General features: G+C 34.4%; 4 protein-coding genes across 10 annotated transcripts; 3 read left to right on the forward strand and 1 right to left on the reverse strand.

Moving 5' to 3' along the window:
* The first annotated feature begins 1499 nt into the window (after positions 1-1499).
* Positions 1500-5235, forward strand: LOC110615719 (E3 ubiquitin-protein ligase RNF12-A). The gene is made up of 7 exons (XM_021757766.2): positions 1500-1699; positions 1773-1900; positions 2405-3196; positions 3400-3579; positions 4011-4156; positions 4804-4914; positions 5035-5235. Exons 1-7 carry the CDS (start codon positions 1519-1521, stop codon positions 5114-5116), a joined length of 1620 nt encoding a protein of 539 aa, XP_021613458.1. The 5' UTR covers positions 1500-1518; the 3' UTR covers positions 5117-5235.
* A 1520-nt stretch (positions 5236-6755) lies between these two features.
* On the forward strand, positions 6756-8595 carry LOC110615720 (E3 ubiquitin-protein ligase ATL4). Its single transcript, XM_021757767.2, has one exon. The coding sequence runs from the start codon at positions 7221-7223 to the stop codon at positions 8214-8216; it is 996 nt and encodes a 331-aa protein (XP_021613459.1). The 5' UTR covers positions 6756-7220; the 3' UTR covers positions 8217-8595.
* Positions 8596-10810: 2215 nt separating this feature from the next.
* On the reverse strand, positions 10811-13236 carry LOC110614658. 7 transcript variants are annotated; one of them, XM_043956769.1, is made up of 4 exons: positions 12850-13235; positions 11300-11803; positions 11150-11184; positions 10811-10990 (listed from the first exon to the last, which is right to left on the reverse strand). In XM_043956769.1, exons 1-3 carry the CDS (start codon positions 12932-12934, stop codon positions 11153-11155), a joined length of 621 nt encoding a protein of 206 aa, XP_043812704.1. In that variant the 5' UTR covers positions 12935-13235; the 3' UTR covers positions 10811-10990; positions 11150-11152. The 7 variants fall into 7 exon arrangements, with proteins under 7 accessions (XP_043812704.1, XP_021611958.1, XP_043812703.1 ...); XM_021756266.2 differs by having other exon boundaries at positions 10811-11001; XM_043956768.1 differs by having other exon boundaries at positions 11285-11803.
* Positions 13237-13783: 547 nt separating this feature from the next.
* On the forward strand, positions 13784-16208 carry LOC110614436 (10 kDa chaperonin 1, chloroplastic). The gene is made up of 7 exons (XM_021755969.2): positions 13784-14036; positions 14148-14206; positions 14373-14423; positions 14626-14691; positions 14773-14820; positions 14929-14958; positions 15843-16208. The coding sequence occupies exons 1-7, from the start codon at positions 13952-13954 to the stop codon at positions 15909-15911; spliced, it is 408 nt and encodes a 135-aa protein (XP_021611661.1). The 5' UTR covers positions 13784-13951; the 3' UTR covers positions 15912-16208.
* Positions 16209-16992: the final 784 nt, after the last annotated feature.

Genomic DNA, 16992 nt, shown 5'->3' on the forward strand with positions numbered 1-16992 from the left:
TAATGGATATTTTTTTAAATGAATGAAATCAAACTATAGGAATATTTTAATATAATTCTAAAAATATAAACATTTTAATCAGTTATATTAAAATATAAAAATTCGTTATTACGGTTAGACTTATATTTAATAGATTTTAAGAAAAAAATTATTTTATTATTTAAATAAATATAATTAATTTGTTATATAATATATAAAAAAGAATAATATAATTATTTTTATAGATGTATATATAAAAATAACATTATTATTTATAATATTTATATTCTTTTTTATTTTTATAAACTATAAATTATGTATTGATATAAAAATTATTCTAATTAACATTTCTATTAAACCAATTATTTTGTGTTAATGTTTTCTAAGTTAATTGGCGGATTTAAATATTCATATTTTGTTATTGAGACGCTTTAAAATTAGTTTTAGCATAGTAAAAATGAGTATTCTTTTAATGTGATTTGGGAAGTCGAATTGATATCATGATAATAAAAAATAATTAAAGAAAACCGAAGAGTTTAATTTAATAATGGATAATAAATTTATAAATTTATATAAGGCAGTAACAAGTAAATTATAATTTAGTTATTATATTATATTAAAAATTATTGATTAATTTTATATTTTCAAGAAGATTGAGTTTAATTGTTAAGATTTTAAATTTTTTCAATAGAACGATCCTTCCATTTAAATTATTATTAATATTAATAATAATATGAAATGGTTGCCATTTTAAAATTGTATTAAATTCCATTTCAAAAAAAAAATTTATTAAATTAAATGGTCTCTCAATTTATGTTTTACATTTAAATTTATTTATAAAATTAAATAATATATTATTAACTACTATATAATCGAAATATATAATTATTTAAGTTTAAAACAATAAAAGTAATTAATTCAAAAGTAACATACTTTTCAAAATTTTAAGTAATATATCTCTTAAATGTTAATTTTTTAATATTATGATCTATAATTTTACAAAAAAATAAAATTTAATTATAGTGATATTTTTCAATAAAATATTATAACATTTCTTTAAACATAATCTTTTAGAAAAATTCGTACAAAATAGTGTTTTTTTTTATATAATTTAATGCATTTATTTGAAATATTCATAATTTTTTTATATTGGATAATTATGTTTTAATTATTAGTAATTCTTCAATTGTATTTATTAATACTATTTATAAATTTTTATCTTATATTGAATAAAAATAGATAAAAAATAATTGTATAGAAATAGTTACTTTACAAAGATTAATTACATGTAAATGATGGTAATAAACAATACTTTTTAATTATAATGTTAAATTAAAAAAATATAATAGTAATTTACTCTTAAATAATTATATTTAGATAAAACTATTAAATAAAATATTCAATTTTTTTGTTTGGTCAAGAATTACATTGTTTATCTGAAAAATCAATGTAACTAAATTATTTATGTGTTTTTTGAATTTTTTTTTTCCAATGCTTTAATCTGTCTGGAAAATCTCCGGCCTTGTCTCGGCTCCTTTCATGTCCAACGTTATGCTACTCGGAATCGTTACAAACAAAGGCAAGAGGGGTCCCAACTGGAGATCTTCCAAAGCACCGTCAGATTTCAAACATTATGCGGGCCAAAATGCTTACGTGGAATCACGCGGGTGGTGTATAATTTCTCAAAGGCGAAGACCGACTTCTGTGCTTGTGCTGTTAGGTAAAGTTAAAAATATTGGTGGTCGTTTCGTTGCCATTTCCATCTTCTGTATCTCTCACTCAGCTCTCCACAGTCAATAGACTCAGAGCAATGGGTTCCAGCAATAGCAGGTCAGTGTCGAGTCCTTCCAGGTCAGGGCGTAAGCGCCGATTACTCCCTTCCCTCTTCTGCGGCTCCTCTGTTTCTCACTCTCCTATGGAGGTAAACAATTTCTGTTCTCTCTGTCCTTTTTCGCTTGGATTTTGTGTAAGATAAATTTCTTTTCTGCTTTAATTTCATGATGATCGGTAGCTATGGTATTATTGAAAGAATTGATTTCACTGTGATTTTCCTTCGACGCTAAGGTAGGCTTCAGAAAGCCAAGAAAATTGAATTTTGATGAAAATAATAGAATCTTGAGATCATCACATATTTACTTCATCTTTTACTTACTGATTTGTAATATAATGATTGCTCTATGTCGCTTATCGATCCTGAGACCAAGCATCAAGTCCGCCACTTACTCTGACGCTTTTGACTTTTAATGGTTACAAGTTGTACTTCTGATCACCGAAAACCTGCAAGTTGTGTAAATGATAACCTATTATTATACGACGATTATATATGCTGTTCTTCCTTTTCTTTTTATTGGTTATGTGGAACTGTTTGGAAATTGTCTGGAATAGCATAAACTAAAATATTCTGAACGTGTTTTTGGCTTTTCAGATGAGTGATCATGTGGATGATTCTTCAACAGGGTCTCCTCAAAACTCGACTCGGCCTCGTCATATATCAGTTAGCTCTGAGCAGCAGTCTTCTTCAACTTTTCTACTTGAAACTGGTTTGAGTGGTTTCTGTGCGGAAACTGGAAGCAATAGTGATTCTGCTGTGGATACTTCCTTCACGCATAGCTTTAGTAATCATTCTGAGAATTCCGAATTACATTATCAGCAGGTAAATGTTAATGACAATCTCATGGAAGCTCATCGAGATGATAAGTCACTTTCTGCTGATGCACCACTCACAAGCATTGTGGGTCAGGATACTGGGGATGTTCATTCAGATGCGGAGACCATAGCAGATATGAGTGTGGATGGCAATACAGCTGATTTTAGTTCTGATGTATCTGGTTCTTTGGTGGATTCTCAACCACTTCCAAGGTCTCTCTTATCAATTGGGGAACAAGGTCAGATAGGCATGGGCGTGCTTTTGGTTGATGTGGTGAGTATTCATTCCAACACTTTGTCTAGTACCATTGATGAAATTAGTAACCGTGAGATGAGAAGGAATACTAGAAGGATGTTTTGGGATGCTTTCTCAAGAAACAGTTTTAGGCGGAATAGTGATTTCCCAACCATTGTTTTTACGACTCGTCATGCTGATGATCTAGGATCTTCTGACAGATGGCTCCTTGATTTTAGTGGTGATCTTCATTATGATGGTGTTGGTCGTGAGTCTGTAGTCTCTAGCACTAGGAATGATCACAGAAGTGGACGACAATGGCAATCAAGATACGAGGTAATAATATCCCATTTCCTGTGCTTGTATGTGGCTATATGGGGTTAATTTACTAGTTACCCTGAAAAGTTTTACACCATATTCAGAACTTCTTTTACCATGCAAGATGCTCATAGATGCCACTCATTTTCCCAATTTTTTTTTTTTATTTGTTCTGTTTGACATGTGCTTCACAGAGTTTGCTATCATAACTTATATTTCAGACGCCAGAAAGATTTCACGATGTCCATGATGAGCAAACATGGCAAGGTTCTTCATGTGCAACAGGGCGTCATCCACGCGGTACATGTTCATGTGAATCCTCATTCCTTGGTGAGGAGTCCAGTAGCCAAGCAAACATTTCACAATCACAAATATTCATGCTTGCAGATGCACTCTTTGAGGTAAAAGGCTTTCAAATTATCTAAATTTTGAGTCAAATTATGTGAAATCTTGATGTTGAAGATTTCTGCCTGATGGAGTGCTAACCATATAAATTATGTGATAAAACACCAATTCCCCTTTCTGTGTAGGAGGATCATTGATGAAATAAATATTTCACTTTTCAAGTGTCTTGATTTGCTGACAGCATTAGTGAGATAAATGAAGCTGCTTATCAAAACCCCTTCCCCCAAGAAAAGAAAAGAAGGAAAAAATTGAATATACTATGTTATTCGTGATCTAGGTTCGAAAACCTTTATATCTGTGTTAAATTTATTAGAAATTATGTGTAAGGACCTGTTACTTAAATGGGAGGAATACATATAGCAATCTTTGCTGAATGTAAAGGATGTTGAACAATCTTTCTTGATTTTTTATTGTGTTCCTCCTGTAGGTACTCGAGGAAATTCATCACCATCGCATGTCTCGTTCACTATCTATGCTCACACTGCCGGCTCCTGAAGCTGTTGTGAATTCATTTCCCCTTAAGAATCATAAAGTTTCTTGTAAATCTGAGAATGGGGCACATGATGTGCAACAGTAAGTCCCTTTGATTTGCTTTTTTGTTACTGTTGGCACTTCTTATGATCCTACTACTTTTACTATTTTCGTAGGATCTTTTCCAAAAAAAGAAAATTATGCATGGATGTTTTACTTTGTTTAACCAGACTGGCTTGAATAGGTAGGTTGAAGGTAGGAACCATGTAGTTAGACAGATGTAGTTATTTTATCAAGTTTGAAATTGAAGTTTTAAATGTTGTTGGTGCTTGAGTTGTACTAATATATCTGTCCTTGGATTTTTTTTTTGGTTGAATCAGGTTTCATGCATGTTCTTCCATTTTATTCTTTCATACTTGTTTTCATTGGACTATGAATTTATAGAGCTGCTGTAAGTAACAAGTAGACATTGATTCTCATGACTTTTATTCCTCATCGAGCTAATTATATTTATTGTATTTATGGTTTACAAACCTGAAACGAGTAACTGAAACTCGAGTATTTATTGGACATAGATGATCTTAAATAAACATGAAATGACAATGATTCTTGTCAGGTTTCTGCTACTAGTTTTTGTAATTCTCGACATTCTTTGTTCTTCAATTTAGTTCAAAACTTAAATTTTACCCTCTTTTGTTTGTTTGTGTTGTTTATATGTCCGGTATTTGTATTATTTTTCTCATTAACAGGTGCCACATTTGCTTGGTTGACTATGAGGAAGGGGATAAAATTAGAGTCCTTCCTTGTTCTCATGAATATCACATGTTATGTGTTGATAAATGGCTCAAAGAAGTACATGGGTAATCTATTGCTGCTTCCTTCTTCTCCTTTACTCTTCTTTTCCTTTTAACTTGAGCTGTTTTCAGAGTTGAGTTTGCTTTTGTTTGACATTTTGACCTTAACTCGTGTTGGTTCATCAGGGTATGCCCTCTCTGCAGAGATGATGTTTGCAAGGGTGTAGCTGAAGGTTCTTCCTCAAACCCTGAGATCCCATCTCTTTGATGCTTATGTATATAAATATGTAGATCAAGTAAAAACCTTTTTCTCAAAATGGCTTTCAGCCTGTAAGATTTATACAACTTGTAGTGTATAATATGCCATCTATAGATAGTACTTGGACATGAGATTTTACTAATTAGATATATCTATTGCCGGATTATGGTTCCATTTATTTCTTCTTGCTGAAAAAAAAAAAAATCACTGAAGCCTTAGGAAGTCAACAGAGAAGCTGTAATATGAGCTTGATACAAAGAAGAGTCCTTTAGGGTGGTTGAGGCCAGAAAGTGAGCGGCTTCATTTTCAGACCCTATGGATGAAACTGAAGTTTAACTGATCAAACGTCCTGGAAAGGATATTTATGCAATTGATAATTCCTTGAATATGTCATCATGATTTTGCCCCTTGAACAGCTGGGATTACCGTCCAATTGAAAAGCTATAGATTAGGTTTTTGAAATGTGTGAAATTTCATCTCATTCTGATATGTGTGCCCCATAAACATTGTTTCTCTATAGCTCTTATGCTATCTGGACTAATATGAGACTTACTGTACAAAAAGGTGGCTCGCGGCATCATACTACACCTTTGTTATCTCCTAATGACTTCTTGTGAATGCTCAATCTACTAGCAAAGGGTTTGAAGCGGTAGGATAGATCAGAGAGGATTATGCAGCGTGCTGAAGTTGATAGGTGCTTGTATCCCCTGGGATTATTGTGGAAATGCTGCATGAAATGGATCAGGCAGGCAGAGGAATCTTTAGAAACAAGCTAGGTTAAGTCTTGTTGAAAATAAAGTTAAAAGGATAATTTCCCTTTTGTCATTTTGGGGAAGCATTGACTTAATTTTAGCCGAAAAGGCCCAGAAAGGTTTTGGATCGAACCTGCTGTTATCTGCTCCATTAACTATTATATTTATATGTACTTAGGCGGGGCGATCCCAAACTATCTATTACTAAACGACGTGTCACTAGATGGTTAATTGAAACCTAATTCATCTAGGTGTCCGTTTGGTTACCGCCTCCTTTCTGTTAGCTAGCTAACCCAATGAGCAGTTACTAAAAAACTCTTAAGATTAAAGTTGAAGAGTTGAATTCATGGGACCTACCTCAGTAATCTTTGGGGCATGCCTAGAGTGCTCTTGAAGCAAAGTGAGAGTAGCTGTTATTAGGAACTATTGAGGGCTAAAGCAGTGTTAAAACCTGTCGGTGTTACAGTAATATCGAGTTCATTCATTTAGTATTAAAGCAAGAAACAAAATTACAGGAATATTGATTACTAGCATTAGATGCACCAGAAAAAAGGGTTCATGTCTACAACTTAAATGAGGTAGGTCATGGTCTTCAATTCCTATATTTAATGTTCAGTTGGAGTATAGGGTGCAGAGAGCTGATATCAATAACTCGTATGATAAATATTAGTTGCAATTATATTCTTAAACAATTATCTAATACTCTTTATTTTATTAATTGAATCTATTATATTAAAAACTATTTTCTATATTCTTAATTAATTACTATAGTATAATATTTTTTTATCTAAACTAAAAATATTAAATATTCACTTGAAAAAGTGACTTATACTAATATCTTTATCCATCATATATTTATGAGGTGGAAAGCAATGGTGTGAAGGAAATAAATGCCAAAGTCAAAATTGAAAGGAAAGAGGCGTGGCGTCACAGGCAGAAATTTACCCAATGATGCGGCTTACGGCTGGGCGTTAACCTAAGTCATAAGATAAGAACTCTACTTTTAGCTGAGCTAATCCTGCCAAGGTTACTTTTCACTTGATTTTACAAAGAAAAATATGCATGGCCATAGAGACACCAAAAAATATAATAAAAATTTAGGACAATGCCATGCTTGTGCATTTTTGTTAGGAAAATGCCAGTTAACCTCAGCAACTGTGAGCGAATGCTATAAATGAATCCACCATCCCTCATCCGCACGCACACCTCTCTCACGTGACCTCTCCCCTGTTCGCATTGTCGTTCTTCTTTTTCTTTTGATCCTTGCCAACGCCATTTGCCAAACGCAAAATCACTTATAAAACCAACAGGTAAAGCCCCGCAATTTTCTCTCTCGAAGCGCCACTCGGAGGAGCAGACCAATGTCGTCGTCGTCGCCGCTGTCGCCTCCTCTTCTTCCCTTCAACAGTAACACTCAAGATACGCATCCTTCTCCTTTCCAAAATCTTAAACCTAGCATCCTTGTTATTCTTTTGATCCTCTCCATTACTTTCCTTCTTTCCATTTCTCTCTGTCTTCTTCTCCGCCACCTTAACCGCCGTTGTCTCCTCCACCTCTCTTCTTCCTCTCATGTTTCCACTGCCACCATTCCCATCGCCACATCCTCTTCTTCTAATCGCCATTCCAACAATCGTGTTTCACCTGAAAGTCCTGTATCCTCTCTCATCGATTCTCTCCCGCTCTTCACCTTCAGCTCCATTAAACGCCGTTCGACAACCTCTCCCGCTGATTGTGCCGTCTGTTTGTCCAACTTCGAACCGCAGGATCAACTCCGTCTTCTTCCGCTCTGTTGCCATGCTTTTCATGTTCTTTGCATCGACACGTGGCTTCAGTCTAACCAAACGTGTCCTCTTTGCCGATTACCGATTCATGCATCCGAGTCTGATCTTTTGAAGGCGCTATCTAGCTCCATTGATGGAGGCATTTCAGAAAGCTTCCGCCTTGAGATTGGCTCCATTAGCTGCCGTCAAACAGCTTCCGATTCCGCCGTCGAGCATCGAAGTTCCTATTCCGTTGGCTCTTTCGAGTACATTGTGGATGAAGAAGCTGAGGTTACTATGAGTCACATGCACAGGAGAAGCGTTTCAGAGAAGGAAGTCGCAGCTCCAGTACATCAGTCGACGCAAGAGCCGAACCTAGCCTTCGAAGTAGCCAGCGGAAGAAGTTGGCTTCAGGATTACGTTGACAGGCTCTCGGCTTCGCTCTCATCACGTGCTTTTTCGTTTCGAAGTTCTGGAAGGTTTTTCACTGGAAGTAGTCGCCGAAGTGAGAATGTCAGCACCGGAGATTACGACTTGGAAGCGAATCGGGTGGTGGAAGAGATGAACGAAATATTTCGCTGGTTCTCAGGGGTATGAATGGTAAATACTGCACTTAGCTAGGGGAATTTAATTCTTCGGTTTAGCTTTGTCCAGTCCATTTTTTCCATATCCACTCCAAAACTATTCAGCATGGGCAGGAAAAAAATTGAAAGGGGGGGATTGGATAAAGCACAAAATGGAATGGAAGCAGTACTATACCTTGCTTTGGCGATTGGCATCCATCTTTAATGAGTCATGTAGATAGATAAAAGTGGTAGAAATGACAATTTCTGGGCGGATTATATGAGTTGCCTTTTTAGAAATGGATGGACGAGATTCTGGTCGCGTGGCTAAGGTTGGAAATTTAAAGAAATATCCATTTGAGATTTTGTGATTAATTGTTGATGCTACATATGCTGTCTTCTAGCATATTCCATACTCTCCTCAATAGTCGTAGCTCATGGACTCAAATTTCATTTTTAAAGTAGTTGGAATTTATCGGCAGCAACGTTAGAGAAAGTTTAATTATATTATAAAATATTTGAATTTATTTGCGGGCTATATATCTAGTTAATATATGAAATTCCTTTGTCCTTTATGGCTGTGCTTGGCGTAAATCCAATTGGATTGGATGGTACATAGAAAAAATGGTTGTTTTTTTGCAATTTTTTTGTTTTCTAATTTCCACCGTTTGCATTCAGTGATTTTGTGGGTTTTAGATGGGGCATCTATGGTTGGTGGTTTGGTGCTAGTATAAAGATATGCTTGGTAGATTTAGAGAGAGTAATTCTGTCATTATACAGTCGAGAAGTTTCCTTTCTTTTATTACCAGTAACTGTTGGTAATGGGCTCGATGATGATGTTGCAAAATACGCAAATTTACAGGCGAAGTGTCCCCTTCCAATTTCTGTTGTTGTTCAATTAGTTTGTCATCATTGGACGAACTTAACTAGCCTGAGGATTATAGTAATGTGACTTTTTCTTTAGAAAAGAAAGAAGGGAAGAGTTTTCGCAAGTTCATATATTGTTGTTACTCGATTGAACTTTCCTTTCTTGACCCGGACAATGAATCAACGAAGCATATTAATGAGCACGATATATGACAAAGTTAAAACCAGGTGAGATAGATTTTTCTTTTCTTTTCTTTTTTTTCTTTCTCATAAATGGAGGGGAATGCTCTTTGTTCTTACATTTCAGGCATGAAAAATAGCCCTCCCCCCCCCAAAAAAAAAGTTATATGATGATGGAAAAGTTTACTTACACCGGTTCAAGGTACATCTGAAACACAAATAATTTATATGATTTACATAAAAATTAAATAAAATTTATGTTTTGTGTTTATCATGAATTACACGTATGATAGAATAGATTTGCAAATAAAATTATCAATTGGATTTCACTTTTGATGACTGTTACTATAAATTTAATAAGTTATTATTCATAGTTGGATATGCTAATTACTATGAGTAAATTTAGATTAAATAGAAGCTCTTTTTTTTTTTTCCATCCTCCGGAAGCGACACTTTGAACTGAAAATTTTAAATAAATCTCCTACCCAAAATGCCTGGTTATACCCAGATACTGAATTCATTAATTTTAACGTAAAAAATCTTGGTTGATGTAGAGGATTCAACGGTGGGTTCCAGAATTGATAAAAGTTAGTTGTCTTAACTCTTACAAAAGCAAGAATGGTAACCTTGGCTTCGACTATGACACTCATAAAGGTTGATATCATGAACTCAAATAGCTACTTCCTTAATTTAGCATGAATTTACTGCTCTAGTTGTAATTATATTCATCTCGCTTTTGCTATTAACATCATACACATAAAATAAAAAAGTGTGCAAATTATTAATTTGCAAATTTCAGTAAAATTTTATTGTATGTGTCCTACCAATCATGCTTGTATGGTCGCGATCGAGAAGTAAGCAGTTAATAGAAGAAGACTAGATGTACGGTTGTGGTCCAACTGCTACAAGAAATGTCAGTGAAATTCATTTCTGTTAAATTTTTCCCTACCAAGAACTCCATTATACAAGCCAGTGTTTGGTCTAGAATTTTATCCTCTGCAACAAGAGCAGAAAATTTCAATAAATGAAATTAGATTTAAATATAAATTACTCAACAAAGTCTGACATTTTTGTTGGCATAATAATGAGAAATATGTATTGGGGGTACTGGTAATAAAGTTCTATGGAGCTTGCCAATGGCCTCCAAACCCCATCCATGCTAACGTGAAAACTGTCTCGTCAATAAATTAAAACTAGACATAGAGTCAGTTCTGCTTTGAAATTAGAATAGTGATTCAACTCGGGATCCAATAATTATGAATCTTATGGAAAGGAGTTGATTTTCCGTGAAGGGACTATAGCCAACTCTCATAGACAATTATCTTTCTAGTCTGGAATAGAAGTTTTAAACTGGCTTAAATAGCTTTTGGATATATTTTTTTTTATTTTATTTAAAATAAATAATCCAAATCAATTAATAGTTTTTTAGCTAGGATATATAAACCCCTTTATTTCCTTTAGCTAGCTAGCTGATATGGGATTCCAACATATTCACTGATTTTGGTTCTGTGTTTGAAGACCGGTTTTGAATCCAACCGGGCCGTGGCCACATCTAAATAAGACTATGATTATGAGAGGACAGGAGAGAAATGCAGGGTAGTCTTCTTATCCGCTGGAAGTATCAAATTTAGCATCTTCCTATGGAAATTGTCCTTTCGGCTTAATAGACAAATGCACGTTTACAAACATCCAAAAAAGAAAAAATTCCTAAAGAAAATCCAGGAAACGTGGACTAGGTATATCCGGGCTCGCTTCCTTAATCTGAGTCATGTCTTGACAAGTCACCATACGTGGATGCAATAAAAGGAGAATCAAAATTTAGATTGAATTCAACTGTTTTCTACACTCATGAAGAAACTAGAAAACTGAAACAGAGCAAAGGATAGACAAATTGGAAACATTGCAACTCTTACAACGTACCTTTTACAATATGGAATGAAAACTCCAAGCACAGTCTGCAAACAATTCAGATCATCAGAAACTGATTTTGATGCAAAAGTTGAAACAGAAGAATGTATAGAAAAACCAAGGTCATAATATTGTTCAATAACACACTGATTTTCTTCCCACAACTGCACGGAAAAGTGCTTCCGCTGTAGCACCCTGTCTTCTGCTTAATCCCTTTGCCACGATCTTCAAGAACAAATGTAGAATTCGTCTGCCCATCACTAAATAAAATACACCAAAAGAAAGGACCCTTGTGAAACCCAACCAAGCCCACTCCCACCTCTTTATGTGATTTGTTTCTCAGAAGGGATAAAGCTTTATTGTCTTTAATAATAACATGAGAAAAGGCTTCTGATGGTTGAAGATACTTGGATTCGCAACCTACAATGTGACCAGTTATGGTGCCAAAAGTGGGTAGCTCTACACCACAATTAGGAGCAAACACCTCAGTGAAGTCATCTTCAGGCGGTTTGCAGTTTACAGCTCTGTTACCAGTGCAGTTATCCTTGCATAATTCAACATATTGCAGGGCCATGCAGCCAAGGCCAGGGCTATCATTAAGCTTTGGAAGTTTCAGGGCTGTTCGATTCTCATTAATGATCTCTACAAGATCATTTGCGGGATTTCCTGTTTATCAAATGATTACATGACAACCAACCATTAGAAAAATATTAAAAGGTGGACATGCAAAATTACCTTAGCTAAAAGCACCCAGCAGTTTCTCATGACAAACAAAAATTTTCAACACCTGCTCAACTATTCTCCAAGCACAATTTTTCATCTAGTGAATTCTTAATATGTGGTTGTGCAAAATAATGAATTGCTTTATGATACTAAATATGTTTCATAGCAACAAAATTAATGAGGACACCTAGTAAAAGCTGATTGAACTAACATATGATGTTCTAAGGTCTCAGCAGCTATATATGCAGCTAATGTGCTGGCAAAGGGATAGGTATCTTGCTAAGTAATTGCAAACTGAGTGAATCTTATTTAGTTAGAGGTCAATATTTGGTTGTTTCCAAAGTCCAACAAGCAAATTCTATTCATTGCTATGGCTGCCCCATTATTTGCAAAAAGATAATAATATCGATAAGCAAAAACTCACATCTTTTAATTAGATAATAAGCCAAACACATTATAATGGTTGATACATCAAATGGGTTAGTTTAATCTCTTTTAAGTGTTAGTTTAGTCACTTAGTAGAAAGAAGGGAGGGGGGATTGGGGGGGGGGGGGGTACCTTAATCCTTTTGTTCCTGAAATGTGCTAACCCCTAATGGTCTCAGGTGCAAATAAAATGCCAGTAATAGGTGCACTCTATACTTGAGTGGTTCGTAATTAGCTTCCCTAAAATTCAATATTTGTTATGGTAAATTTTTTGGAATGTAAAAGCTTTAAACAATCCTATCTTGTTTTATTTCCAAGAAAAGCCTTAATCTCAATCTTAAACTAAGAATCCTCCACTCCAGACTTCTAGTATAAGCTAACTCAACTTCTTCCTGCAATACGTTAGACATAACAGAGCAGAAGCAACATAAAATCAACAAAAGAGCAAGTTAGGACTCGGGGAATATTTTCATTTCACACCCACGTTTCAATCAGCAGCCTATTACAAAAATATATTTACCACAGAAATCACAAAGTTTTAGTAACAAAAAGAGCACATATTACCATGGTCCTTGGAGGAAACAAAAGCAGGTAGAAGAAGATGATAGAGAACAAGCCACACAAAGCAGCAGAGCTTCTTGAGCATCATTATTTATGACCACCAAAGCTTAAACTAGTCCTCCAAAGTCCAAGGGCGAGAGAATGAAAAGGGAAAGAAGAAAAGAAACCCTAATCTCACAAAGGATTCCACTTCTTTCCCGACATTGTGCAACAAAGACTGTTGGCCTTAGGCCTACTCTCTAGTAGCGTGAAGTTGTGAAGTTTTGAACGGAAAAGATATTTCTTTCCTTTATTCAGCGGAAAAAAGCAGTAAGATAAAAGGTGCCGCAGAGCAGATATCACGGAAATGGTGGTCCCAAGTAGCCGTTGTTTGAACCAAGGAGAGGGGTTTTTGAGCTTCTTTTGCCTTGAAATGGAGCAGATTTTGAGGCACCTCCTTCTGTGGGACCCGTCCACTGACACCGACCCATTGGACCTGGGCTCGACTTCGGTGTTAGTTTCGGGCCTGATCTTGGGCTTTTGCTTTGCGTTCAATGGCCTGATTGGTATATCAGGACCGGTTGCAAAAATTTATTCGCACGATTTATCATAAATTCAAAAAATAAATAAGTCATATAAATTAATTATTTTAATTCTATTTTATTTTATTATATTTTAAAAAAAATTAATTATTTTTAATATTTTAAAATTTTAATGACAATAATTATTGTAAAACTAATAGTCATTTTAAGTAGCTAAGACAAATTACAAGAATATAATATCAGATTTTCTTAAAATTAAATTAATATATTAACATAAAACTTATAAAATATAATGATATTTTAATATATAATTTTAAAATTAAAATAATATTTTAATTAATTAACTTAAATTATGAGAGCAAGATTGTAATTATTCTATAGGTTTATTTTTAAAAAAATTCCTTAACAAATTAAAAAAAAAAAAAAGAAGAGTCTGGAACTCGGGTCTATAGTTTGTTCGAAAATTCATCGAAATTTATCTTCACAATAATAGACGATACGAGAAGGGTTTAGGGAGGAGTCCTTTTGCTTTGTCTACGCTGCTTCTCTCTTGCTTAAAGCTCTCTCAGCGTCTGCTCTTATCCATGGCGTCCTCATTTGCGTTTCTATCAAAACCTGTCTTGCTTAACAAGACTAGTTCCCCTTCTCTCCCTCAACAGAGGCTTGCAGGTCTGCTAAATCTCTTTACATTACGTCTCTTTTTAATCCGCGAATTCTCCATTCTGTTACCTATACATGTAATATATGCATTAATTTTGCCCAATTTCTTTCTGGGTCCAGGGTTGAGGAGAAATTCTCTTAGAATCAATGCAATTGCCAAAAAATGGGAACCCACGAAGGTATTAAATACTCATTTCTATATATAATGCAGTTTGTTCTTCTTTCCCATTTTAATTTCCATTTCCAATGTTCTGTTTTTTTCCCTTTCCTCTCCCCTCCAGTTCTTTTAATTTATCATACTTGTTTTGTTGGTTATGCTTGTTGGACTAAGTTTGAGGGTTGTAGGTTGTTCCTCAAGCTGATAGGGTTCTTATCCGTCTTGAAGAATTACCCGAGGTATGTTTGACTGCTTTTTTCCCTCAATCCTTCATAACAGAATAAAATTATTTATCCGTGTTTATGCTGGGCTTGACTCGTTATGATATTTACTTGCTTGTATTAATGGGAATAGATATTGTGAAATGCATATTTACAAGCTTTATGCATAAAATCTTCCCATTTTGGGTAGTTGTTTTCATCGCTTAGTTCTGTGCCGCAGAAATCAACTGGTGGAGTTTTGTTGCCTAAATCAGCTGTGAAATTTGAACGCTACTTAATGGGGGAGGTGAGTAGCATTTCAATTCTTGTATCTATGAAGAGACATTGAAACTTTTTTTTTTTTTAATATGAAGTATGCTTTTTTTAGGTCCTATCTGTTGGTACTGAGGTTGGGGAAGTGGAGGCTGGAAAGAAGGTTAGCAATAATGCCTAACTTGATTTTGTAAAAAGATTTCAGTCATGTTTTTGCTGTCAATTTTACAAGTACTGCTACCAATTTTATTCTCTGGTGCTTCTTTCGCAGGTTCTTTTCTCAGACATAAATGCTTATGAGGTAAGCAGTGTTATCACTATAGGAATATGTAGTCATTGCCTGTGTATTTTCCAGTTCGCTTAAAATTTTTTTCTTATATGCCTGTGCTGTGACCTACAGACTGTGGTGCATTGTCTACAATTAGGTTGCTTGTGGTTACGTTTGTATGAGGGTTTTAAAGCTTTCATTTTAAGGCTATTAAGCTTACTAATAGTTGGAGAATTTAGACTGGAGAACCACTTCTTCTAGTGCTGCATTTAAAGAAATGATCACTTTACAGATGGTTGAAAGACATCTTTACTCCTCTCTCTCTCACGCGCGTGCACACACACACATACACACTTGCCATTTGACAATGGGTTCTTAGTGTGTGTGTACTCTATGTAGCATGTTTAAGCAAAGTCATGCTTATGACGAATAATTATGACTTCTGAAATTCTTTGCTTTATTTTCTTAATGCCTATAAATACAACAGCATGGGATATGGGTACCTATCATCTCCATCTGCTCTTTCCCTATCATAAGTTATGGAGTGAATATCATGTACATATTATTCATCTCAATTGCTGGGTATTGTGATGATCATTCTCATAATGTTGAATAAGTCCTGTGTAGTTGAGTGAGATAATTTTTCATCAAGTTAGAGTCATTGAGGCACATGCCTTTGATTAATGATTTCATCATCAAACCAGCATGTGGACATTCAACAAGGAGGTTTCTGTCATCTCCTAAACTTTACTGCCTATGGTTGTGCAGATTGATTCTGCCTTCTTCAGGCATGACTTTGTATGCTTTCCCGTAAAAGATGTTCTGTGGTTTCCATTATCATTACAATTAAGTGTTGATCGTACATGCTTATTATTTGCTTGTGCATGCACTCATCAAGCTTTTTGGGAGTTGTGCAGGTTGATTTAGGAACAGATGCCAAGCACTGCTTTTGCAAAGCTGGGGATTTACTGGCTGTGGTTGAGTGAATTTCAGCAGTTGCAGAAGATTTCCGAAAGATTAATTTTCTTTGTTATGGGGTAGGATGTTGTTGTCACTTTTATATCAAGTTATATGGAGTCTTTTGCCTTGTGCATTGATTTCTCGAGCAAACTGTACTATCCGTAATTCATAAGATTGGGGTACAGAACTCGGTTATTTTGCATTCTTAACTTCAATGCTTCTTAACTTCAATGGGCAAAAGTGAGGGTTTCTACTTGTAGTGACCAATAATTTTTTGCATCATTAGCGGATATGCAAGGATTTGATTCTGTTCTTGTTGGAAATTCACCATTCCTCGATGAACTTGAACGTCTTTGGGAGTTGGTTGTGACAGATTGGACCTTACTCATGGTTTTGTTTCTCGTAAAAAAACTTTTAACGAACCAGACTTTAATTGCATCCTCAAAAGGGTAAAATGCTAGAATTCTGACCAACACCAGGGTTGGCTTTAATATCCTATTTAGGTAATTTTCACGCGTTTAGTCACTCAAATTTACTATTTTTAAGGGTCTTTATAATGAAGTGTTCTAAACTACGATGGTTGGTTTTCAAGTTTAATAATAATGAATTATTTCTTTTATTCTTTATTTCTCTCAATTTATTTCCATTTTCTTTCATAAAAAACTCTTAACAGTTTAACACCTTGATTTTTCAAAATTTAAATTTTCAATTCACATATTATTTGTTAAATATATTATTTTATTATTTTTGTTATAATTTTAAAGAATTACTCCATAAAAAACGAATTACTATTGTTATATTTTATTAAAAACCTAACTAACTAATTTAAAATCTTAACGTCTCCTGTTAATCTAATGATGACATTCAGAGAGATTATGTCGTTTAAGTCATTTTAATTGTTGTATTATTAGTCCCAACACGCTTTAACTTGAAAAACTTCTTTAACCAAGCTAATCGTGGACCCTCGGTAGAGCATGTAAATAAATAAAAAAATAATAATAAATCAAGGAACTAATTTAATTACATTTTTCTTATTTATTTATTATATTATTTTATTACTTATTTATGTTTAATTTTAAAGTATTAACATTAAAAAGTATTTTAATT

This window comes from Manihot esculenta, chromosome 5 (assembly GCF_001659605.2).
Source record: "Manihot esculenta cultivar AM560-2 chromosome 5, M.esculenta_v8, whole genome shotgun sequence".
Taxonomy (NCBI): Eukaryota; Viridiplantae; Streptophyta; class Magnoliopsida; order Malpighiales; family Euphorbiaceae; genus Manihot; species Manihot esculenta.

What these genes read in the sequence shown, in the direction of transcription:
- LOC110614658 (XM_043956767.1), bottom strand. Translation starts at nt 12,934, where the DNA reads ATGATGCTCAAGAAGCTCTGCTGCTTTGTGTGGCTTGTTCTCTATCAT. An exon ending in TGTTTCCTCCAAGGACCATG is followed by an intron (nt 11,804 to 12,849) that starts GTAATATGTGCT and finishes TTTGATAAACAG; the next exon opens with GAAATCCCGCAAATGATCTT.
- LOC110615719 (XM_021757766.2), top strand. Translation starts at nt 1,519, where the DNA reads ATGTCCAACGTTATGCTACTCGGAATCGTTACAAACAAAGGCAAGAGG. An exon ending in AATGGCAATCAAGATACGAG is followed by an intron (nt 3,197 to 3,399) that starts GTAATAATATCC and finishes CTTATATTTCAG; the next exon opens with ACGCCAGAAAGATTTCACGA. An exon ending in TTGCAGATGCACTCTTTGAG is followed by an intron (nt 3,580 to 4,010) that starts GTAAAAGGCTTT and finishes TTCCTCCTGTAG; the next exon opens with GTACTCGAGGAAATTCATCA.
- LOC110614436 (XM_021755969.2), top strand. Translation starts at nt 13,952, where the DNA reads ATGGCGTCCTCATTTGCGTTTCTATCAAAACCTGTCTTGCTTAACAAG. An exon ending in AAAAATGGGAACCCACGAAG is followed by an intron (nt 14,207 to 14,372) that starts GTATTAAATACT and finishes TGAGGGTTGTAG; the next exon opens with GTTGTTCCTCAAGCTGATAG. An exon ending in GTCTTGAAGAATTACCCGAG is followed by an intron (nt 14,424 to 14,625) that starts GTATGTTTGACT and finishes TCTGTGCCGCAG; the next exon opens with AAATCAACTGGTGGAGTTTT.
- LOC110615720 (XM_021757767.2), top strand. Translation starts at nt 7,221, where the DNA reads ATGTCGTCGTCGTCGCCGCTGTCGCCTCCTCTTCTTCCCTTCAACAGT.